General features: G+C 56.5%; 2 protein-coding genes across 5 annotated transcripts; one reads left to right on the top strand and one right to left on the bottom strand.

The window, feature by feature from the left end:
- Positions 1-1,280: 1,280 nt before the first annotated feature.
- On the bottom strand, positions 1,281-7,181 carry LURAP1 (leucine rich adaptor protein 1). 2 transcript variants are annotated; one of them, XM_053984921.1, is made up of 2 exons: positions 6,949-7,181; positions 1,281-3,919 (listed from the first exon to the last, which is right to left on the bottom strand). In XM_053984921.1, exons 1-2 carry the CDS (start codon positions 7,147-7,149, stop codon positions 3,230-3,232), a joined length of 891 nt encoding a protein of 296 aa, XP_053840896.1. In that variant the 5' UTR covers positions 7,150-7,181; the 3' UTR covers positions 1,281-3,229. The 2 variants fall into 2 exon arrangements, with proteins under 2 accessions (XP_053840896.1, XP_053840897.1); XM_053984922.1 differs by lacking the exon at positions 6,949-7,181 and adding an exon at positions 6,774-6,896.
- On the top strand, positions 5,903-22,140 carry POMGNT1 (protein O-linked mannose N-acetylglucosaminyltransferase 1 (beta 1,2-)). 3 transcript variants are annotated; one of them, XM_053984919.1, is made up of 22 exons: positions 5,903-6,656; positions 8,282-8,474; positions 10,458-10,566; positions 10,939-11,054; positions 11,311-11,376; positions 11,794-11,907; positions 12,561-12,678; positions 12,980-13,078; positions 13,549-13,676; positions 14,270-14,340; positions 14,602-14,677; positions 16,093-16,176; positions 16,306-16,347; positions 16,516-16,574; positions 17,106-17,178; positions 17,484-17,612; positions 17,915-18,040; positions 18,195-18,259; positions 18,605-18,649; positions 18,818-18,953; positions 19,272-19,381; positions 19,660-22,140. In XM_053984919.1, the coding sequence occupies exons 2-22, from the start codon at positions 8,364-8,366 to the stop codon at positions 19,760-19,762; spliced, it is 1,980 nt and encodes a 659-aa protein (XP_053840894.1). In that variant the 5' UTR covers positions 5,903-6,656; positions 8,282-8,363; the 3' UTR covers positions 19,763-22,140. The 3 variants fall into 3 exon arrangements, with proteins under 3 accessions (XP_053840894.1, XP_053840893.1, XP_053840895.1); XM_053984918.1 differs by lacking the exon at positions 5,903-6,656 and adding an exon at positions 7,335-7,449; XM_053984920.1 differs by lacking the exons at positions 5,903-6,656; positions 19,660-22,140 and adding an exon at positions 7,335-7,449 and having other exon boundaries at positions 19,272-19,385.
- The last annotated feature ends 1,780 nt before the right edge of the window (positions 22,141-23,920 follow it).

Raw genomic sequence — 23,920 nt, 5'->3', positions numbered from 1 at the left:
GGAAAAAAAAATTGGCTGGCTGGTGTTTTTATTGTAACAGAGGTGGGTGTTTTCTGGCACGGCTGGGATCCTGCCTGCTTTATCTGCTTGTTTTCTTACCTGATACCAGCAGTGAACAGCCCAAGAGCAGCTCAAGGGCAGCAGCAGGCAGGGTCAGGGCCAGGCAGACCAGGAGGAAGGCTGTGGATCTGTGCTGTGGGCTGTTTCCCACCCATAGGTGCTCTGCACCCCATTGCTGCACCCACCTTTCAGCCAGACACAGGTCCCTGGGTGTTTCCCCAGGGGAGGTTTGGGACTCTGCATGTGACTGGGCAAAGCCCAAAGGTGGGTGATCCCTCATCCAGGCAGCCCAGAGACAGGGCAGGGAGACAACCATGAGGTCCCATCCACCCCTCCAGCTCCTAGAGCTGGAATTTGGGGGATACACAGATTTTGTGACTATGGGCACCTTGGGCTGATGTGAGCCAGGCTGAATAGTCCATGCCCAGGTAAGCCCCAGCAAAAGTTCTGCAGCAATACAGGGTCTTCCGACTGCTGAGGTCTAGGTTTGTAAGAGTAGGCTGGGCATTTTATGTCTAAGTTTTTCTTCATTATTCTATTTTTTACCTCAGCCCAGCAGAAACTGGGGAAATGTTGCCGAGTCCTGCTGGTGTCAAGGCTGTGAGCTGGCAGGGATGCTGAGGCTGGGATGGCAGGGCTGGATAAGCTGATTGCATTTGCTTTGGAAAAGCTGATGTTTGCATGAGCAGTAGCTCTAGTGGTTTTAAAGGGATCCACCCAGGAGCAAATCCCAAAAGTCTGATATCAGAGCTGTGCTGCTCCCACCCCAGCTGGGCTGGAGAAGTCTCTGCTCTACACCCAGATGCACACTGCACCTCCTGGGTGGAGGAAGCCATGGGAGCCAGAGCTGCTGCTGCTGCAGAACACAGGAAGCAAAGACTCCAGCACAGCTCACAGGGCTGGCAAACACCTAAAGTGATCTTCCTTGGAAATATGGGGCAGGAAGGGTGAAGGTGCTGTTTATAGTCCAGCCGAGATCAATACAGTCATCCTTGCTCCCAGCAGATGTGCCCCGGTACCCAGCTGCTTCAGGAAAAGTGACTTTTATCACTGATGTTAGAAGGGACAGATGCCCAGACACTTGGACTGTGCCTGCTTCAGGGCTGGGGCTAAACCTGCCCTTCTGCAGGGCTGCCAGAGGCTCCAGGGCATTCTATCCCAGAGCCTCTCTCCTTTCCCTAGAAACACCGGTGAGCTCAGCAAAGCACAAACAGCGTGGCCTGGGAGAAACACAAACATTTATTAAGCCAGCTATTTTTTGTTGAGAATTATTTTAACAGTGCCAAAGGACTTACCCTGTCTCCCCCAGGGACCCTCAGCTGATTCATTGCATGCAGGGTTAGCAGGAAAGCAGGGGACAGCCAGCCTTGGGGACACAGTGGCTCAGTGTCAGCAGGGAGCCACAAGCTACTCACAGGCAATGGCAAGCCAAGCACAGCTGCTCCAGGGCAGGCAGATGGATGCTTGTTGCATAGGACAACCCACTCCCAGTTTGCTGGGATTCACCCAAGACCTCAACAGGTACCATCTCTGAGAATTTTGGGTATTGTCCTGCTCTCCACATCCATCCAGGGAGGTTCTGAGGATCTGCAGGGGAAGGGAGGGTGCTCGGGGCTCTCAAAACAGAGGGTAATTTCCACTGAAGGTGCTGCTTCAGAGACACCAAGCTGAACCTGTTGTGAATCCAACCACCTTTTGAACCACAGCCAGTTCACATCTCTCATATGGAAAGTCACAGCCAGTCACCTCCCTCTCTCTTAGCTTCCCAGTGACATCCCAAAACAATGTCCTCACTCCCACCATCCCAGCACGGACAGATCCAAGCTGTGACCCATGCAGCCAAGGGAACAACAGCATGATGGTGACAGCAAAGCCGTCACAGCACTTGGCTGGGGACAGATGTACCCATGGGTTCTGAAGTCAGGACACTCCAGGCTTATCCACAAATGTGGAAGAGCTTGGCTCCTTGAATCAGGATGCTCAGGTCCTTTCCTGCATCATCTGGTGAAGGCAGAAGGTCCTGCCAAGCTCTCACACAGCTCCAGCTGCAAGCCATGCTCTACAAGCCAGCGAGGGGCATGCTGGGAGGCACAGTGGGGACAGCAAAAGGCACAGGCAGAAGCCAAGGTTAAAAAGACAGAGATGTCTCCAGGGCAGAGTCACTGCAAATCCACCCCGACAGAGCAGCCTCATGTTTCTGGTTGCTGGCAGAAGGCAGAGACCTGGCACCATTCAGCACACAGAGAGAGAAACCCAGCCTTCCCCACCATCACACCGTGTCAGGGGAGAGCAGGAGCCTCTCTGAGTCGGAGCCCTGCAGGCACTGCCAGGCTGCCCGTGTGCTGCCACATCCCGGGATCCTGCAGGACTGCTCCCAAGGTGGAAGACAGTCCAGGAACAAACTGGGAGAACTGGATTTCCATTTCCCACCCAGTGCTTTGTCGTTCTCATGTCATCACATCGGGAAGTCTGCACCATCATCCTTCCTCCGCAGGGCACGGGCAGAGGCTCCCCAGCCCCACCTCAGATTGGCTTCACAGAGGCATCTAAACCAGGCAGGGCTTCACCTGCAGGGAAGGGTTTTTTAGCATCTGCCATGTGCTGGGGCCAAACCCCAGGTCTGCTCTGCCCTGGAGGGACACTGGCCTTGAAGACAATGATGGAAATGAGCAGATCCAACAGGGATACCCTGCTGATGGTCCTGCCCCACACTGAGCATGCTGGTGCCACCAAGCTGTAGCTGCACGGCAGCATCTCCTGTCCTCTCAGGGTAGTCATTTTGGGGGAAGGGTCCCCAGTTTTTGCATACACAAAGCTGAGGATTAGAGGGAGAGATCCCAGGAACACCACTGTCCCAGGTTTCCCCACCACCACTACCACCACCAAGGACAACAGAGGGGCGTCCATCCACCTGCAAGCAACACCCTAGAGCAAAGGATTAAATCTACCAGGACCCGCTTCACCCCTTCTCTCCCAGAAATGTGCCGCAGGGCAGGCACCCAGTCCCTTATGGCTGCATCACCAAATGCTGTTGAGGCCATCAGAAGAACACTGCAGCCCACCAAGCCAGCCTGGACCCCCTTTCCAGCCACCCCAACTCTCCCAAGCACAGACAAATGAAGCAAAGTGGGCAGCTGGGACAGCTGGACTGGGAAGGCAAAGCCACGGGCTATAAGAATGTCACATCATCCTGTGACTGGAGCCAGCGCCAGTGGGCATCGTACTCCAGGTGCAGTTTGCTGTTGAGTTTGCAGTTCTCAAGGTCAGCCTCAGCTTTCCAAGCCTTCCCATCTGGATTTCCCTTCCCCAGCCTCTCCCTGGCCCCTGGTGGTGATTTGGTGTCTCTGTCTGGTTCCAGAGAGGGGGACTGCTGGCCCAAATACCCATTGGCCACCTGAGGCTCCTTAGCAAACCGCTGATCCTGGGGCAGCCCAGGTGGGGAGAGGTCCACATGGGGCCACTCATGCTCCTCTGCGTCCTTCTCTTGCATTGCAAGACCCCTCTCGAGGTCGATCCTGACCCAATCCTGCTCTGCCCTGGCCACGGCTCTGCCCGATGTGGATGCAGCGGCACTTTCAGCAGCGTTGTGGGAGTACTCATCCATGTCATCAGCCAAGGTGTCCAGGTAGCTGCCGACGGAGATGCTGTCCAGCCTGTCGTTGGGGTCCTGCAGGCTGTCCCAGCTGCCCCGCCGCGAGGCCTCCTGGCTCTCCACCAGGCTGTACTGGCTGCTGGCCAGGCTGCTGCAGCGGCTGGTCAGGGTGCTCCGCTCCTCCAGCAGCCACTTGACCGCCTCGATGCCCTCGTTCACCACCACCAGCTGCTGCAGGATCTTCACGTCCACCGCTCGCAGGTAAGCCTGGGGGGGAGACAGAGAGCACAGGGGGGGTTGAGGCGACCCAGGGGCCCCATGTCCCAGCCCAGCCCAACAGAGGTGTCACTGTGGTGGCCACAGGGCTCCTAAGCTGCTTGATGAAGAGCATGGTATGGGAGAACACCCCGCAGGGAACCATCCCAAGGGGCCCTGTCCAAGACCTGGAGACACGGCCATCGGCAACCAACAACTTATGGTTCCCACCAGCCACCAACCCCCTCAGGGAAATAAATCCAGGGCACTTGTGTTGCTGTCTTCTATGGGAACAAGGAGTAAGCAAGGAACTGGAGGTATTGGATGCAGATCTGATCCCAGAGCATCCTCCAAGACCTGGGAGGCTGCTGGCAGGGCAAGAGGATCAGGCATTGCTCAGTGTAAGTGTCTGGCTGGACCACCAGCACTTCCCCAAGCTGGTCCCTTCATGCCTTTACTTCTCACCTTCTAGGATCTGAACCAAGCCTGGTGATAATGTCACATGGCAGGACCTGGAGACCCAAATCACTCCCAAAATGGGAGGACAAGGAGGACAGGCATTGCTGATCACACGACTCGCCTCACCGACTCCTGCCCCTCCGAGCCTGGGGAAGCTCTTTGCAAACCTCAGTTGCTGCAGAAACATCTGTTTTCCTAATGGAAAGCCCCGTGTGCCAAGACATTCCTGTCTGTATGATACTGGCCGCCAAAAGCCACTGGATTTCCCCTACACAGGACGCAAATATTTTGCCAGGAAAGGAAATAAGGCCACGATGGGGGGAAAGGGAGAAAACCCACTGCAGGGCACGTACAGACAGCCTGCGGGCTGCAGATGCCCGTGGACTCCTTCACAAACACATCCTGTGCCCATCATCAGCAAGATGTGGCAGAAATCCACGCACTCCCCAGGGATCACAGCGGCCGATCCTCAGCATCCGGTACCCTGGGAGTCACTTGCCCGCCCACGAGTGACCCCACAGTCTCCTGAGATCCCTGTCTCCGGTCCCACAGCCAAGCACAGCCATAGAAGCATCCGAGGAAGAAGCCTGGGAAAACTCCAGCCAGGATTTCAGCACGTGACACCCCTCACTCCAGACGACAGAGAAAAAAAAGGTCAAAGATTTGTAAAGACCCAACACCAGCCCTCCCACCCCCTCCTCGTGCTCCTCAAGCTGGATTTAAATAAAAAATAGCAGGGATGTGCCCGGATTGGGGCAGGAGCCAGCTTCCAAGTACAGAAATTTCCTTTCTAGGCAAGTTATTTAAAAAACTGCCTACAATGGACTTTTCTGCACGCACTGCTAAAGCATCTGGCCTTGGCAGGGAGACGACGAAGGAGGAGGAGAGCTGGAAACCCCTGGGGGGGGGGTTCCCCATTTTTCTCTGCCTCGTGCAGAACTGCAGCTGTCAGAGATGCCCGGGGAGCCAACCCAAAAGCAGAGGGTGGGATAACACTCCCTGCTTTCCATACTGCTTGCTGGAAGGAGTTAGCCATCAATTTGCTGCTAGTTCACGCCAGCCTGACCTCCCCATTGCACTTCAAGAAACCCCCTCTCCAGCAAGTCATGGTTATTGTGGGAGGAGATCCAGCACAGGCTGCTCTCTGTACTCCTCCAGATGCACTGAAGTTCACTGCACGACCTCGCACCAAGGACAGCTGTACAGGGGACTGTCACACTCCTCCTCACGCTCTCCATGGGCAGACACAGCCCTGCTCCCCTCCCCAGCACGCAAGAAACCTCAGGCGCCTTCTCCTTTCAAGATATCTAGCCCTAGGGATAAACCTTCCTCCTCAGATCAGGAGGCGAGAGTGGGAATTTGCTAAATTCTCCTCCCACCGCCCACTCCCAGGCCAGCTTATGCTCTGAGCATTGGGTTTGCTGGTTTCCTGCTGCTGGGGGGGGGAATTCTGGTCCCTGTTTATGGGGATGGGGCGATGAGGGGAGCCCTGTACTGGGTTTTGGCACCTGGGTTCTAATCCCAAGCTGCTGACCTGGGTGTGAAGTGTCCCCACTTCCTCACTTGCCAGCAAGAAGAGCCAGGGCAGGGCAAGGAAATGCCTTTCTGAGCCAAGGTGAATAATGCCCGGCCCAAGCCAGGCCTTGCTGGCCGTAGGCTGAGGCTGCTTGCACCTGGGCAGGGCAAACACCGCACTGCCCCAGAGACCTTTCTCCTCCGGTCAGGGTGCAGCCTGGAAGCCGGTGCGGAGGGAGGATGAAAGCAGAAGGAGGATGAAAGCTCTTGCACCGATGGGAATATTGAATCAGCCAAAGCGGAGGGCTCGGGCTGGGTGGTGCTCCAGCCCCCCGGGGGCACGCAGGGATGCGGGCATATCGAGCCCGTTTCCCTATGGAAACAACGCTCATTCCTACCCGCTCGGCATGTTCATGCGTGGGAGAGTCCCTTCCCCCAGCTGCACTTGAACCCATTGCCCAACCTCGCCACGTTTCCCGGAGGCGCAGGCATCGCCGGTCTTTGCTCCCTCCACGAAAGAGGGTGGCGAGAAAGCTGCCATCGGCACTCCCACGGTTCCCGGGAAAGGCTGCCACCGCAGCACAACCCTTTACGAGCCACCCGAGAAGCCCCGCAGGAACCGAACCCCCGGAAAGCTCCCAGCGATGCCTGTGCCTTGTCACGCTGGGGGGCACACCCGGGGGAGACGAGATCCACCACCATGCCCTTGGCGAAGGTCCCTGCCCTAAATTGTGATCCCGGACACCGCGATCCCCGACGGAGCCGGAGTCTGGGGGTGCGAGGGGGGCAGGACGGAGGTGGCCGAGGGGGACCCCGGGGGGCGGGTGCTGCGTGGGCCGGGGGCAGAGAGCGGCCGGGGAAGGGGTATGAGCTGGGGGCTGTTAACGCGTACACGGAGGAGCAAGGGGGGGTTTCCCCAAAATGCAGGCATTGCGCGGGCACTATTCGGGACTGTCGCCGGGGGTGGCAAGCGGCTGCCCGAGGTGGCCGCGGTGACCGCGGGTTGGGACGGTCAGTTACCGGGGGGGGGGGGGGCCCGGCAGCGCCCCCGGTACCGCGGCACTCACCAGCTCGAGGCGGAGCGTCCGGAGCCGTTCGGCGAGCGGCAGGTGGGCACCGCGGGCCGGTGCGGGTGTCGCGGGCGGCGCGGGCGGCGCGGAGGCGGCGTCGGCCCGCAGCCCCCGCAGCAGCACGGCGGGCGGGCGCCGTCCCACCTTGCCCGCCAGGTCCCGCAGGTCCGCGGGCAGCGCCTCCCCGCCGCCCTCCATGCGGGTGGGGCAGCGGCGGCCGCGCTGTCACCGCGGCCCGCGCTCCGCCCCGCCCCCGCCGCGGCCCCGCCCCAGGCCCCGCCCCCGCCGCCACCTGCCCGCGCACCAGCGAGGTCCGCCGGGGCGCGCGGAGCGGCGCGGGGCGGGGCTGGGGGCGGGGCCGGCGCCGGCCGCGCCCCCGCGGTGTCGCTGCGGCGCCGGAAGCGGCGCGGAGGGTGCTCGGGGCGGCGGCGGCGGCACCGCCGAGCCGGGACCGGCCCTGCCCTGCCCGGTCCAGCGCAGCCCCGCCTCAGCCTCCCCGTGAGTAGCGCGGCCGGCACGCGCCTTCCGGCCCTCCCCGGCCTCCCCGCGGTCCCGAAGCGCCCGGGTCCCCCTCTCCCCGCCGCCGCTCATTGCCGCCCTCAGACACCCGGCTCTCCCTCCCCGCCCGGAGCGCCTGAGTGCCCTTCGCCTCCTCCGCCCCCCGAGTGCCTCTGGGCCCCTCAGCGCTCCTCTCTCCGCCCTGCCTGGCCTTGCTGGGGCGCGCTGTGCTCCAGACAGGTCCCTGGCCCTGCCGGGGCTCCGCATCCCGGCCAGGCCCAGCGGTTTGCTCCTCGCAGGGCGCCCCGGCCTCCCGCTGGCACAGCTCCTCTGCCCAGGGGTGCTGGAAGCTCCAGTAGAACGCTGGCCCGGTGCTGCTCCCCGTGTCCGGCTGGCTGCACCCGGATAGCGGGGATGGGGCTGTTGGTGGTGAGGGTGTCTCTCCACCAGGGACCCTGCTGGCACATGCGGCCAGTGAGGCCCATTCCATAACAACTGATGGTCCAGGATCTATCGTCTGCTTGTGACTTTGGGCTGCTTTTCTTTCCCAGAGCGTGGGAGTGGGCCCATGGCACTGCAGCAGCCTTGCTGAAGGTTTGGCCTGGAGCAGAGGCAGTCACTGGCCGATGAGTTCGGGGGCTTCCCCTCACCCTGCAGCAAAGCCTCGCCTCCTGCATTGCTCCCAGCAGGAGTTCTGGCAGGCAGGGAGGCTCCAAAGGGCTTTTGCTCATAGCACATCAGTGCCCTCCACGGCCACTGATTGTGCCAGGCTCTGTCTTTGCTGGGGAGAGGATTTGAAGGCACCTCCCTCACCCTGCACCCATCCCCACAGGGAGCCCCGATGGACGTGAGAGGCGAGCAGCACACATCCTGACCCCCGCCCCACACGGCTGCCCCGTGCCAGCCCCGGGACTATGGACGAGTGGAAGCCCAACCCCCCTGTGAAGGCCCACAAGAAGCGGAGCTGGTACCTCGCCTGGAAGTACAAGCTGATGAACCAGCGTGCGCTGCGGAAGCTGTGCCAGGTGAGTCACCCGCGGCCCTGCAGTAGATTAGGAAGGATAATCTACAGGATTTACAAGTTTATGGAGCAGCTGCATGGGTGGAAGTGCGTCTGCTGGCAGTCTGGGTGACTGACATGCTGAGGAAGCATAACTTGTTCCCCAAGAAGCTGCCTCCAAGTGCCTGTGTGTGGAAGGGTCTGCCATGTGTAGCAGCTCCTTTCAGCTGCCAGCAGACCTGTGGAGACCTGGCTGTGGGAGGAGATACAATTATCCATGTGGCACTGGGAAGCTTTCAGCTAGAAACCTGGCTCTGGACCCATGCTGATTGCTTCAGGGCTCAGCCTTTATCTGTTTGATTTGCAAACCAAGCCTGGTATAGGGCATAACAGGTGGACAGAGAAAATAGGGCCTGGTAATAGGATCTCATGCCCCAGAGGCAGCTGGCGTCTGGGAAAGCCTCAGGCTTAGTTGCTTGTGCTCTAAAACAGCTAATCCTTGGTGGAGACGGCGTCCTGGGAGGAGTCTGGGGCTGTAAGGACAGGAAGGTTTGGCCCCATGGCAGCAAAACACAGAAAAGAGGCCTTTCCTGAGAGGAGCTCATGAGATCTGGCAGTTGGTTGCTGTGGGAGGGAGCAGGGGAGGGTTTTGCATGTACCTGGAGGGACAAAGGTTTGTGAGGGCTCCCTGGGCAAGAGGACTGTTCAGTTCTGTATCTGATAGTGTGTTGAAGGCTTGGGAATGGGTCTGGTCGTTCAGGCAGGCATTGCTCACCATGCTGGGGCAACGAGCTAGAGCCTGCACATATCTCTGTACTTTGTGGCACTGCTTAAAACACAGATGAAAATTTGGCTTAAAATAGGTAGACCAGAGCAGCAGGTATGGAATAGCTAGGTCTACAGCAGCCAAGCATTCATTAGTTGCCTTTGGCCAAGCAGCTCTGCTAGACCTGGCTGCTGGTCTTGCTTAATTCTTATTCCTTATTCTCTCTGGTCACCAGGGCTGTTCCCTCATGCTGGTCAGGGCAGAAGGTCTGGGCAGGTTGGTGAGGTGGCCTTGCTGCCTCTCCATGAGCCCACGGCTCTGTTCGTGCTTAATTAAAAGCTTTCTGTGCACAAATCCCAAAAGGTGCTCATAGTCCTGAGTCAACAGCAAATTATCAAGCCAAAATGTCATAGTGACATTTATACCATTTTGTTGTCTTATTACTGGTTTTCCATTTTCCTCAGTTACTCCTTGGACCTGCTTGGCAGGGATAGCAGCAACACAGAGCTTTGAGGCAGTAGCTGGACAGATAAGGCAGGAATCCTTTTAGTGCCTCTCAGCAAGAGCAGGCCAGTGTGTGATCCCAGCCCCATTAATGACCTCAGAGAATCAAGAGTCTGTTCCACAGCCCCTGGACCCTCCCAAGCCCTCTGTGTCAGCATCCACACAGAGGTTGCAATTTAAGTTTGCTGCAGACAGTAAGGCTGCAGGATGGTCTCTGCAGCCTGTGGTACAGTGCAGTTTCCTGAAATCGGACCTCAGCTTCTTCCCTTTGTTTGATTTAGCTGCACAGCATCTCCTCTCCTCTGAACACCCTGAGTGCATCCTCTGGTTCCAGAGGGATGGATGAGAGTGATGCTGCAGCAGAGGCAGAAGTTAAGGTTACCCTGGGAGCTGTAACTCTGAATTACCAAACTCTTTGCCTGCAGGGACCCTCAACCTTGATGCAATAATTTAGCAGGAATCTGCTCACAGATCTGGAAGCAGAGCTACATTGGAAGTGGGCTAATTCTCCCATATCAAGGAGTCAGTGCTCTCCAGCTGATGAATGCATTTCATAATGAAACTCAGTCACCTGTATTTCTTTCTCTTTGCTTTCCTCAGAAAAAAAATCAGGGGAAATGTCAAATGCTTGTTATCCCATGCAGGATCTCCTTGGGGTGCCCTGCAGCCCATGCCAAGGTGGGCTGGTTTTGGGGTTGTTATTTACACATTTCTAACACAAATCATCCTGCATTGCAGACAGGTGCTGTCCTCTTCCTGCTTGTGACAGTAATTGTGAACATCAAGCTGATCTTGGACACCAGAAGAGCTGCTTATGAGGAGGAGGAGGAGTCTGCACAGGACTATGGTGGGGGAAGCATCCTGTTGTGCTTTGAAAGCAAGGAAACTGGAGGGTTTCTTTAATGCAATGCTAATTTGTGACCAGCTACATCATGAAAAACAAGTCTGTGCATGTGGGTTAACAAAAATTAATAGAAAATGCTGCTGCCTTCCTGGTCTGTCTCCTGAAGGCTGTAGCACATTTGGGTGCAGAGATCTCTGTGGGATCAGAGCCATTGTCATTTGGTATTTCCCCATACCTACTATCCCTGTAAATTCCAACCCATGACTCCTTGGGCTGGGGTGCCTGCTGGGCACACACTTCTGGATGGGTTAGCACAGAGCAGGGACAAGCTAGAGGTGCCTTGACTGGTTGAAACTGGGAATTTCTCTGCCGTAGATGACGAGATGCTGAATGTGGAGGTCCCCAGGCACCCTGTCAACAACAAGAAGGTCCTGGATGTCGAGGTGTACTCCAGCCGGTCGAAGGTCTATGTGGCTGTGGATGGGACAACGGTGAGTGACAGGTGCTGGCTGTCCTGTGAGCAGAGGGTGGACAGAGCTGAACGGGTGAAGCCACAAACAACAGTGGTGAGAGCACTTCAAGTGACTGGCAAAAAATTTTGCTTCTAGGACTTCTACTCTGGCACCCATCACTGCCTTGAGCAAAGCTAAAGAGATTTGCCTCTCGTTTGGGGGCTCTGCTGCACAGAATGGGCAGGGAATAAGAAGTGGTCTTGGCATATGATTCTCATCATTTATCCACTTGCAGGTCCTGGAAGATGAGGCTCGGGAGCAGGGAAGAGGGATCCATGTCATCGTCTTAAACCAGGCCACGGTAAAACATCCCTGTGTCTCTAAACTGGGCAGTTTGTCCTTGCTCTTGAACTGTTGGGTACCTGAGGCCAGGGGCAGCCAGGAGGGAAGTTCCTGAATGCTTTTTGTGTGCAGTTTGCAGGGCATGGCACGGTCATCCAGAGAGTCCCTGCACGGTTTCCTTGTGCGGCCTGCTGTCCTTGGGGAGCGGGCAGGGGAGGAGTTGTGAGGCTGGGTGATGCTTCCCATGGACCTCCTGCAGGAAAGCCTGAGGGCTGAGCTTGCCTGGGGGCTAACTCTGGGGACTAATTCCCTGGCATACCGGAAAAGCCACTCGCTGTGTTGCTCAGGGAGTGTGGCTTCCAGGGCAGATTTCCATAATTCTGTGTGTCCATACCATGTAGTATTTAAGATCCATCTGATGTATGAATACCGACAGGGTCATGTGATGGCCAAGAGGGTCTTTGACACCTATTCCCCCCACGAAGATGAAGCCATGGTACTTTTCCTCAACATGGTTGCCCGGGGCCGGATCCTAATCTTCACCATTAAGGTATGTGTGACCCTAATAGAAAAAAAAAAGTCGTCTTGAGTCAGGAATCTCTGAAGCTCATCTGGGCAGTAGCCTCCTAAATGTCTTCAGGCATTTCCAGGACTAAATGTCACATCTCCATGGAGCTGTGACTCCCTGTCTGGATTACCTCCCTTGTCCTCTTGCTCTCCCTTCTTGCTGCAGGTACTGCTGTGCCCAGCAAAGCAGGAGTGCAAAAAGCAGATGTGTCAGAGCCCACAGCAATAGATAAGGGGTTAGGTGGAGAATGGATGTGAGGAAATAGAAGGATGTGGTGGGATCCTTCTGGCTCCCAGTTCCAGGCTCTACAGGGACTCTGTGGACTGTGCTAGGTCTGGGCTGCTGTGTAAGCAGCTCTGTGCTGCTTCAAGCTTTTTGTGTTTAGCTGTGTGAAATGTTGCTTAACACATGGTCCTGCTTGTTTCCTTGGTCCCAAGGAAACAGGAGTTCATATTTTCTCTCCTGCCTGTGGGTCATTATGAAGCTACTGATAGCTTTAGTGGCACAGAGACCCTGAAGGTTTTGGGCTCAACTGGTTCAAGGGTAGGAGTGGGCCCTGTACCCCTTTGGTATTGATGGGAGACTTTTCCCTGTCAGGAGCCAGACCTCAGCTGCAGGGTTGTGCTTTGTTCCAGGACGAAGGCTCCTTTCACCTCAAGGAGACAGCCAAGAATGTCCTGAAAAGCCTGGGGAGCCAAGTTGCACCTTTCCTGAGCTGGAGAGACATGTGGACGTTTGTGGGGAAGAAGGGAGGTGAGTCTTGCACAGGCTTTGTGGCTCCTTTCTTTGGGAGAAGCCAGTTGAAGAGAAACCCAGCCCATCCCCAACAGGCTCTATGAGCAGGAAGCGAGTCCCAGAGAGTGGCAGCTCCATTCCTGGGGGTGAGGAGGCTATACCTGGGGGTATGGGGGCAGAACATGTTCCTTCAGCAGTTTGCCAGAGGCCAATGGGAAAAGGTGCCAAGCTGTCCCCCAGGCTGACAGCCCCTGGTCATTCCTTGACACAGTGGGGCTGGGCCTTTCCAGGCAGTCCTGACCCTGTGTTCCTGCTCCAGGAGAAGTGTATGGGGAGAAGCACGCCAAGTCACCTGCCCTCTCAACATGGGGTGACCCTGTTCTGCTGAAGACAGAAGTTCACTTGACATCTGTGGAAGGTAAGAAGTACAGTCTGCTCTGTGTTGTCGCTGGGAGATGTCTCCCTGCTGCCTGGTGTTAAGTCAAAGCCATTTAAGGCTTTTTGAGATGATGATGGTAACTTTAAAAATGGGCTTACCTCCCTTTTTTCCTAGTTCCGTGGCAATTCCAGGCATGGTTGTTGAGAAAGGTGAGGATGGAGAAGAGGCAACATGGCCAGTTGTAACCTCTCCAAAGTAGACCTGGTCTGGTCTGTTTTCTGACTGTTGGCCTTGAACAACCTGCTGCTGCTCAGAGAGGCCAGAGATGGGGCTGGGCTCTGAGTGGCTCCTGGGGTTGTATCTGGCATCCCAAGTGTTGCTTGTTCTCTGCCAAGGACTGGCTTGCTGGCTGAGCCCAGGGAGAGCCATGTGTGTGGTTTCCCAGCCTGGAGCACCCAAGGTGAGTCTGTGAGGGTGACAGGTCTGTTTTTCCTCCTTGGTGCCTCCAGATGCTGAGTGCCACTGGCCCGACACGGAGCTGAACCGGCGCCGCAAGAGGTTCTGCAGCAAAGTGGAAGGTTACGGCAGCGTCTGCAGCTGCAAGGACCCCACACCCATCGAGTTCAACCCTGACCCCGTGAGTGCAGGGCCAGAGTGTTCAGGAAGGCTCCAGGAGGGAGGGCTGGGCTGGACCAGGTGTGTTTTGCAGCTGATGCAGAGCGCTGTCCTTAAGCACTAGCTGAGTGATGCAAACTGCCCCTGGGCAAGCCCTTAGCCCCAGCAAAGGTGGGGTGAATACCTGGGGGCAGGTCATGCTGGGGCAGGGAAATTCCTTTGCTCTGAGTTGCCAGGAATAGTTACCCTATTCTAGGGATATCAGTGTAAGCAGCAGAGCCTGAATATCTACAGACAGAGCAGCTGTTGTGACTTTTGGGCTGTCCTTGGCATGGTGCTGAAGGGTTCAGACACAGGTCTCTGAGGGGATGCAAACTGGGATTTTGGAGCTGGGTCAGAGGTGAGGTGAAGAAGGGAAGCTGGTAGGGTTTTCAGTTGTGCTGAGGGCATCCTGGTTGGTTGGTGTGGCCCTGAGGCAAGAGGGAGCTCTTGGCATGCATGCTCTGCTGTGTTAACAGTGGGTCCCTATCCTTGGATCCTGCTCTCAATGGCATAGAATCATTTTGGTTTGCATGGCCTCTCCCACCTCCACTCACACACATTGTTCTCTTCCAGCTCAAAGACAATAAAGTCTTTGATGTGCCAGTAGCTGTCATTGCAGGGAACCGCCCCAACTACCTGTACAGGTAAGCACTCCCAGAGGGCACGGCTCCTCTGCTCTGTGCCACAAGACCAGGCATGGTCCAGGCCCTTCCCTTTGTCCTGCTGGCAGGATCCAGCCTCCTCCTGGGATTGCACCCCTTGGGGGAGGGGAAGGGCAGGCATAGGTAGGTCCTGTTCCCTAATGGTGCACACTTCCCCCCATCCCAAGGGATCCACACCCCTGTGCTGAAGGGCCTGTGCCCACTGGGGCTGTGCTGTGCTCAGGCCCCTCCATCTCTCCACAGGATGCTGCGTTCCTTGCTGTCAGCTCAGGGTGTCAATCCACAGATGATCACAGTCTTCATCGATGGCTACTACGAGGTGAGAGCATTGCCAGGGATCCCTGTGGCCAGCTCCATGCTCCCCCAGCCCAGTGCTGGCCCAGTCCTTGGACATTGGCAAGTTGAGGGCTTCATCACCTTCTTCCTGTTGTGTGTCACGCCACTCCTCACCTGCTCCTACACAAAGTCAGCCAAAGTTAGCCAAGCCATGGGTGTGGATAAAGCTACCTTGGCCTTTCCCAAAGCCCAGGACTGACATCCCCATGTCAGGAGGGTGTTGGTGTGCAGGAATGGCACGTGGTGGTCATGCTGGGCTCTCCCTGTCCCCTTTTCTCACTTGATGAGCATTGCCAGCCCCTTGAGCAGGCTCTGGGTGTCCAGCTGCTTCACATGGAGAGGAACAAACCAGTCCAGCCATGCCTGTCCCATCTCCATTCTCGGTAAGAGGTGAAGAGACACAAAACTGTTTTCCCAAGGCTCAAAGCTTGGGCTTCATGAAAGCTGGGGCCAGGTAGAGGAGAACTGTCCCTTTATAGGCAAAGACCTTCCTCTCACTCAACCTTGTATAGCCCTGGAGAGTCCCACTGAAAGCAATGTCTCTTTGGCAGTGGAATGTCAGGGCAGGCACTCTGGGGCAGGCATGTGGGATCTTAGTACATCTCAGGAGCTTGCTAGGCCTCATCTCTGCAGCATCCAGTGAGGTACTGCCTGGTTGCCCTGGGATGGAGACAGTTGTTCCCTTGCAGGTCTCTCCCACCACTGCCACATTGTGGGGCTGGGGGAGCTGGCTTGTTTATGCAGGCTCTTGCTGCACCACATCAGAGCAGTTAAAGATAGCAGCATCCATTGCCATGGCAACTGGAGCAGCATCCCTTAGCTATGAGGGGGCAGCGTGGATGCTTGAGCTGCCATGGTGGATACCTGAGAAAGGGGGAAGCATTGGTACAATGGGAGCTCCTTCTCTCTTTTGTGGCCAGGAGGTGGGATGCACAGTAAGGGGATGGAGAAGGCCTTGGTGGCTCCTTCTTGGGGCAGAGATACCTCAGCCCAAATTTGGATTACTTCTGATCCCTGTCCTTGGTCAGAAAGGTCCTTTTCTTGGCAACTGTGAGAGAAAGTTGAGTTGATTGTGGTCTTGCCATTAAGCAGCTGTTAGGAGGTCCTGGCTATACCTGTTTGCTTTCTGCACTGTCTGTGGGGGGCTGGAATCAGGACCTCCCAGATATTCTTGGATACAACTTTGGGTCTGCAAAAAGGGGTAACAAAATCATGGTGATGCTGAAGGGCCACAAGAGTTTGGCAAGTTCTGTGCTGCAGGGTCTATATTGAGCCTCACTAGTCTCCAAGAAGACAGCCACATGCAGGGGATATTCCTGTTGTCCTGGGGAGCTGACACTGGCAGGGGAGGGGAGAATGACCCACACATTTGATGAGCTTTGCACTTTTCCATTGCAGGAGCCAATGGATGTTGTGGAGCTGTTTGGCCTCTCAGGAATACAGCACACTCCCATCAGCATTAAAAACGCCAGAGTTTCCCAGGTGAGAGAGCTTTTAAATCCTGGGACAGTTATTTCCAGGGACCTGGAATAGTTTTTGAGGGAGGCAGGCTCAGCCCCAGATCTGTGGCAGGTTGATGCTAACACAGTCAATGATTGTCTTGTCTTGTAGCACTACAAAGCCAGTCTGACTGCAACCTTCAACCTGTTCCCGGTGAGTGAGACTGCTACAGCACAGCCTTCCCCTGGTATTTGTGATCCCTGTCCCACAGGAGCTGGGATCAGTCCTCCAGGGCAAAGGGCCGCACAGACACAGCACACTGCTCGTGTCCTGCTCTGTCCTGTTCATCTCCATCCTTCTGATGTTCTCCTTGCCCTACAGGATGCTAAATTTGCAGTGGTTCTGGAGGAAGATCTTGACATTTCTGTTGACTTCTTCAGGTAAAGTTGGGGGTTCCTGTGTGGGATCATTTCCTGGAAGCTCTCTGGATGCTCAGGAGAGGCCAGATCCCTGCCAGCTGTAGCTCACTTACCTGAGGCTGAGCAGACTCCAGGCAAAAGCCATAACTGAGCTCTGCTTTTAGAGTCTGAGACCACTGTCCTGCCAATCAGTGCAGGGTGACTTCAGGGTTGGGGATCTCTCCCTGATTGGCTTTTTGGGGATACTGATCCATTCACATGGTTGGAGCTGCCCCATAGCCAGAGGACAGGGACAGTGTCTAATGAGGCTCCTGTTTCTTCTTAAGGAGAAGAGACTGATGGGCAGGACACAATGCTGTCTTTTTCCCATGGTGAGATGCAGCTTAGCTTGTTTGGGTGCTCCTCCCCTGGTCTCCCACCAGCATCAGCTATCTCAGGCCGAAAATTGGGATAAGCAGTTCCAGCAGTTGGGGGTGGCTCATCTCTTGGTGGAGGGTTTCCCTTTTTTTGCATGGCAGAAGGGTGTTTGACTAGGGTCAACTCTTTCCTTAGCTTCCTGAGCCAGTCAATACACCTTCTGGAGGAGGATGAGAGCCTCTACTGCATCTCTGCTTGGAATGACCAGGTGGGTCAGGGAAGGATGGTGCAGCAGGGCCACATCTGCCCTGTGTTGTTTCCATGTCAGACTGGGGTCCAGGTTCCATCTTTAAGCAGGGTGTGTGTCCCCACTGTCATCCTAAGTGGGTCTGTCTCCCCAGCCCTGGACTCCTCAGAAGTGCCCCTGAAAATCCCACTCCTGTCCCTGTCATGTGCTTCCCAGTGGCTGTTCCCTTCTTCCCATGATGAGAAACTCAATGGAGCATGATGCCTCCCTTTTTTTGTGGGGGATGGGTGCATTCAGGGTGCTGAACACTCCCCATAACGTTGCAGGGCTATGAGCACACAGCTGAGGACCCGTCGCTCCTGTACCGTGTGGAAACCATGCCAGGCCTGGGATGGGTGCTCCGGAAAAGCCTGTACAAGGATGAGCTGGAGCCAAAGTGGCCAACCCCTGAGAAGGTGAGTACCTTGAAATGACCCTTTCTTCTACACCCCCATCTGTGCCCATCAGCAGTCCCTGATCTTCACCCAGTCCCTGGGTGTACAGCTCCTGGAGGGGCTATCCCTGTGCTTATACTGGGAAGGATGCCCAAGCAGAACGGATTTGGGACAGGCAGTGACTTGAGGAGGCACATAACTATCCACAGAACTGGGGTCAAAGGGGCTGGATCAGGTGTGGGCACCCAGAAAGGTCCGTGGATGGCCACACTACCAAAGCCTGTCCCCAGAGTTGAGTGTGAGTAGCAGTTTCCCCTCCCCAGCTCTGGGACTGGGACATGTGGATGCGGATGCCTGAGCAGCGGAAGGGCCGGGAGTGCATCATCCCAGACATCTCGCGCTCCTACCACTTCGGCATCGTGGGGCTCAACATGAATGGCTACTTCCACGTGAGTGACCTCCCGCAGCCCCCAGGCCCTGTCCTGGTGCTGAGCTCTGACTCAGACACCTCCACAACTAGTGGGGATGCTTGCAGTCATCTCCAGGTATTGCTGACCATGATCAAACCTGGTTTTCCTTCTCTACCCTCTCTCTTTCTCCCAGGAAGCCTATTTCAAGAAGCACAAGTTCAACACAGTTCCAAATGTCCAGCTTAAAAATGTAGAGAGGTGAGTACTGGTCACAATGAGACCTTGATGAAACAGTTGCTTGGTCTGACCCTTGTCTCCTTGTGTTGGAGCATCTCCCATCTGGAATGGCCATAACCTCCTGCATCAGCACACTGGCCTCTGCTGGGGAGTCCTGGCAGTGGTTTTTGCAAGATTGGGTTTGGCTACCCTGTGCTCCAGGTGGCCATGTTCAAGGGCCGTGGTTGTGCTGCTGCATCTCAAGAATGCGTGGCAGTCCCTGCTCTCCATTTATTGGTTCCAGATGCGTTACACTGAGACAGTCTTAAATTTGGATCAAACTATCTGACTCTGCCCTGATATCCATGTTCTCTTCTCCTCCAACAGCTTGAGGAAGGATAACTATGAGACTGAAATTCATCGGCTCCTGGGGTGAGTGCCTGCTGGAAGGCAGGGAGTCCACAAGACACACTGGGCGAACCAGCCAGAACAGAAGGAAGAGTGGAGATGGCCCTGGTGGCCCCAGCCACATCTTGAATGTCTGAAGTGGGAACAGGGAGAAGGTGGGGTCCCCTCTCACTCCTTGTTCCATTTCCACAGTGAGGCTGAGGTCTTGGACCACAGCAAGAATCCCTGTGAGGACTCCTTCGTGCCCGACACTGAGGGCAGGGTCTACGTCATGTTCATCAGGATGGAGCAGGAAGCAGATTTCACCACCTGGACTCAACTTGCCAAGGTGAGGGCCCTGACATGGCCTATCCTCAGCCCTGCACTGGTCTCTGTGTCGCTGGGAAACACCTGGGTGTTGTTCTTGGGTTTTCCCTTGGCATTGACACAGCTCACCAAATGGGTTCTTGCTGTCCCTGGGTGATGTTGAAGCTCTTGGTGTAGCTGGAGGGATGCAGCCCTGTGGCACCCCAGTCTTGGGGTACATCCCTCTCTGCTGTGTCTCAGTGAGGGCAGGGGTTGTGGTTCTTCCCATGCCAGGGGGACACCTGGCCCTGGTGTCCATCCCCAGGCTCTGATGCCTTTTCCTCCCTCCTCACCATCCTAGTGCCTCCACATCTGGGACCTGGACGTCCGTGGGAACCACAAGGGGCTGTGGCGGCTCTTCCGCAAGAAGAACCACTTCCTTGTGGTGGGGGTCCCTGCCTCCCCCTACTCGTGAGTATCAGGGACATGAAGGGCTCAGTAACGCCCCATCCTTATGGCACTGTCCCCTGCCTGGCCCACACCATCATCCACTTCTCTCCCAGCCCAATCCTCAGGGGATACCACCTTCACTCCTTAATCAGTGTGGTGGGAGGGGGGACGGGATACATTCCCAGGGTTGGAAGATGTCCCAGTGGGAAGGAGATCATGCCAGGCAGTGCTGTTGGAAACTGGGGTCCTGAGGGGACCCATCAGCTATGCGTGCTCCCATCCAGCCCCCTCACCTGCAGGTCCAAGAAGCCCTCGTCGGTGACACCAATCTACATGGAGCCCCCTGCCAAGGAGGAGGGGGCGGTGGCAGTGCCAGCGGCTGCAGCAGCAGAGCAGACGTGAGGCTGGCAGCTTGAAGCAAAGGGGACCGGGGGAGCACAGAGACCCCCGCGGTGCAGAGACAGAGTTGGCAGCAGCTCTCGGAGGCTGGTGACTGGATACAGACTCCTGTTTTGGGCTGCAAAAGCAGATGTTGGGCTCCCTCCAGCCCCCTGTTGTGGTCTCCCTTTCCCTTGCACAGGACAGGGTCCTTCCCTGTAGATATGCCACCCCAATCCCAGGAACTTGTTTTTTTTTAACACAGACACTCTACTAACGCTGCTCCTTTTGCCCCCTGGCTGGGCAAGGCTGGAGGAAGGAGATGCTCAACTGGAGCCTAGAGGGGGCCTCAAAAAACACCTCTGCTCTCCCTTTTGGCCCTGAAGTTCTGAGAAGGCAGCGTGGTGCTAGTGCTGCAGCCTGCCAGCTGGGTGTTATTTATTAACTCTTGCCTGCTGGCTTTGTGCCCTATGGTGAACACAGTGCTGGAGAGGGGATGTTCCAGATATTCCTGTTACCTGCACGATGGATGCGCCTTGAAGACTGTGTGCTGGGTCGGACATCTTCCTGCACACTGGCTTTGCTGCGTGGGCTGCAGGCACTGGTGCAGCCCAGCTCACAGAAAAGGGAATGCTGGGGAGGAGCTGGACTTGCTGCGGACACGGCGTGGACACCCCGCACCCTGCACAAGGGCGGTCAGTTCTGGAAGCTGGAGGTGATTGTAGGTGGAAGTGAACCAGACCATGTGCTCTGGCTCAGACTGTCCTCACCCACCTCCTCTGTGGGGAGCAGCCCTGCCCCTGGGTCGTGGGACAGGGGGTGAAAGTGCCTTGCAGAGCGAGAAGGGAGCAGCCAGCAGGCATCATCCCCTGGCTGCAGGGGCCGGGTGGGCCAGGGTCATCTGGAGCAAGAGATGCTGCACTCTGGTCCTTGCCTGTGGTACTGTACCCTGCCTCTCCATCCTCCCTGCCCTGGTAGCCCCTGCTTTTGCTGAAGGCAGAGGGAGTTTCTTCTCCTGAATTCCCACCCTTACTGCAGTAAGTTGCTGGCAGGGAAGCTATGAGCTGGTCTGGGATGGGCAGCCTGGCCCTCCCACTGTGGTACACCCCTCGTGCAGAGGGACAGGGAGGGGATTCAGTGCCTTAGGAAGGATCCCAGGGCCCCCTCCCATCCCCAGCCATTTGGTACTAATGTCCCTGCACCCCAGGGGGGCAGTCCTGGTCCCCTTGCTCAGTACAGCTCCTCCTCTCATCCGTGCAGCAAGAGATCCATTCTCTGCCCATCCCCTGGCCTCTGGCAGGGATGCAGTGCTCTGGCTTGCCTTTGGGAGAAGGAGTTGCTGCTCAGCCCTTTCCCTGAGGTAACAGGGGCTCTTCCCCTTCATTTTCTCACTGTGAACTGAGCATCGGGGTCTACACTACACTAACTTATTTATTTATTGCTCCTGGGAAGGGGTGGATGGTGCTCCAGGAAGCAGCATGGAGAGCTGGCAGCCCCCAGCCTGCACAGGTGCAGTCATGGGATATTTGTCCCCCTGGCTCCACCCTCTGTTCCCTGCTTTTCTCCCTCACCTAGAATAGGAATGAAAACTTGTGAACCAGGAAACTGCTCTTGGCCAGGATGATCCCAATGTGGATGCAGCACAGCTCTAGCATGACTGCAGGGACTCTGACCCTCACAGTCCCTTGCACGCCTGCCCCAGCAGTAGGGATGGGGTGGGATGGATGCAGGAGGGAACAAGAGCGTGTAGAGTGGCACCCTTGAGGCTGCAGTTCTGGTCTGGGGCTCAGCCCTGCCCTCTCCAGTGCTGCCTTTCCGTGGGACTCTGCTCTGGCAGCCAGTGGGCAGGTGGCCCCTGTGCTAGCCCTCAGGGTAAGGCAGGTCTTTTATGAGGATGGAAAAGGGACTTCACTTCTTTGTGAGGAAAAGTAGCTTGCTCCCCATGCCCTGCTTTGGAACAACTTCCAAATGGCTCTCCACTGCCCTTCCCTGGCACCTCTGTTCCCAAGGCTCAGTTTCTCTTCCCCTTGAAACTAAATGCATCCTCTTGCCCTTCTCAGATAGGGCTCAGGCTTGGCTTCTTCCCAGCTCCTCTTGGGGCTGGGGAAGGTGGTCCTAGGGATAGGGGATGGCTAAACATGAGTTCCCCTCTCCTCCCCTGCCCAACAGGGCTCTGTGGCTCCCTGCTCTCAGTGACAGCAGGACTCAGCTGGTGGGCTTTAGGCTCCCCCTTCTCCACACACCATGCCAGGCCCACAGGGTGCTGTTCTCCATCCTTCCCTGTGCCCCCAGCAAGGCTCAGGAGGGGCAGCCATGGCAGGGCTGGGTGTGTGGCATCACCAGGGTTTGATGCTTTCTGAATTGAATTATTTTTTCAAGAGTAAACATTGCAAAGCTGTTGAGCCTCGTGTGTTTCATAGCTGGCCCTGTGCAGGGTACAGGGCTGGGGTCCCTGGCTCTGGGGTCCTGCCTGGAAAGGACAGAGCCCTGTCTTGCTCTGCCCAGGCCTGCACAGGCCTGGCTGTGGGCTAACGGTGGCCCCAGGCCTGTGCCACCAGAGGTCCTCTGTGTGGTGCCATGCAGTGCGAGCAGGGCTGGCAGAGGTTTACGAGCTGTTTCCTCCTCAAGCTTTATCACTTTTATCTTCACTTTTATCTTGATGGAAACTCTGACAAACTGCCTGGTGACTTGTCCCCGTCTTCCTCCTGGCATCTCCAGCTGCTGTGTCCTGAGAACTACAGTGGTAGTGGGAGAATGTCAGCCACCAGCATGGACCAGCTGCATCCTGCACCCCCGACAGCCCCTCCCCAGGACCAAGCACAGCTTCCTGGCAGGGCAACCCCTTAGCAGAAGTTTTTTACATAGTCTGAGGGGCTCTCACCTCCTGGCAGCCTCCACATCCACCTCCTGCCGAGGCACCAAGCCTCTGCCAGGGCACCGTGGGCGAGAGGAGGATCCACCTGCTGCATCTGAGTGCCCGGGGCAGAGCCCTGCAGAGTGATGTGTGCTCAGGTCTGACACCCTCCGTGTGGTGACCACCTCAGGGAGCCAGGATGTGCAAACCGCTGCGTTTATAGGAGCTTCCCCTCCTGAAACAGGGATGACAGTAGAAGCAGGTTAACCCCTTGAAGGGGAGAACCTGTGGGGGCTGATGGAGAGCCTCGGCTCATCACCCCCAGGTGCTGCTGATGCCAGGGTTGATTACCCAAGTCCCCGGGGCTCTTGTTAGATGAGACGGGTTGCTCATCATCCTGCCCTTTTGCGGGGGTCTCGCTCACTTCCTGGTGCATCCTGCTGGTGCTGGAGCATTCCCGGCTGTCCCAGGAGCTGGCCGGGCAACTGTCCCCTCGCCTGCCCGCCCTGACGTCCGACCCAGCGGCTGCCACAGCTCAGCCCCATGCGGCAGCAGCTGCAGCACGTGCTGCCCGGGCTGCAGTTCTCACCCAGCCCCTGCAGCCCCCCCAGCCCGGCCTCCCTGGCTTTGTGCAGCCCTACAAAGGAGAACCTGTCCGGGCTGCTCCACCTCCCAGGAGCTGGCTGATAATTAAACAAAAGCAAAATAGTGTTGGCATGAAACTTGACCTTTCCAGAGCTTGTGGGGGGTGGGGAATTTTGCATAGTTTCCGGTGGTGTTTATTTTTATGCATCATAGTTTTTTTGTTGGAGATCTCTGTTTCAAGGAAGCAGGAAGTCCCTGTGCTCCGATGACGGGCTGGTATGTGGGAGACAAGGTCCAGGCTGACCCTTCCCATGGCACATGGGTTCCTCTGTGCCCCACAGATGGAGGGAAGCACCTTCCAGCCAGAGTCCTCTGGGATAACACACCCAGTCCTCTTGAACGGAGAGATCTCAGCACTAGGAAGATGCTCTGTGCTGGCCCCATCTCCTTCCCTGCGTGGGAGGGAGTCGGTGGTGCTGTGCCCAGCCACGTGCATCTCAGGGAACTGATTCTAAATTTTCAGCACCCTCTGCCTCTTAAAAAGTCATAAATGCCAAAAGCATTTATGAATAAATAGTCATAAATGCCAAGGTGCCCAAACTGCTCCCAGGAAGGGGCTCTGCTTGGCTTCTCCCCTTGTTCCCAGCTTTGAGGGAGGTCCTTTCCCTTCACCAGCCCATTCCTGTCCCTGTTCCCTGCTGTGCCTGCAGACACAGGGCCGCCACCTCCTGTGCCCACGTTTA

The sequence above is a fragment of the Vidua macroura genome, chromosome 9 (genome assembly GCF_024509145.1).
Source record: "Vidua macroura isolate BioBank_ID:100142 chromosome 9, ASM2450914v1, whole genome shotgun sequence".
NCBI lineage: Eukaryota > Metazoa > Chordata > Aves > Passeriformes > Viduidae > Vidua > Vidua macroura.
This window is presented reverse-complemented; position numbering and strand designations above follow the sequence as displayed.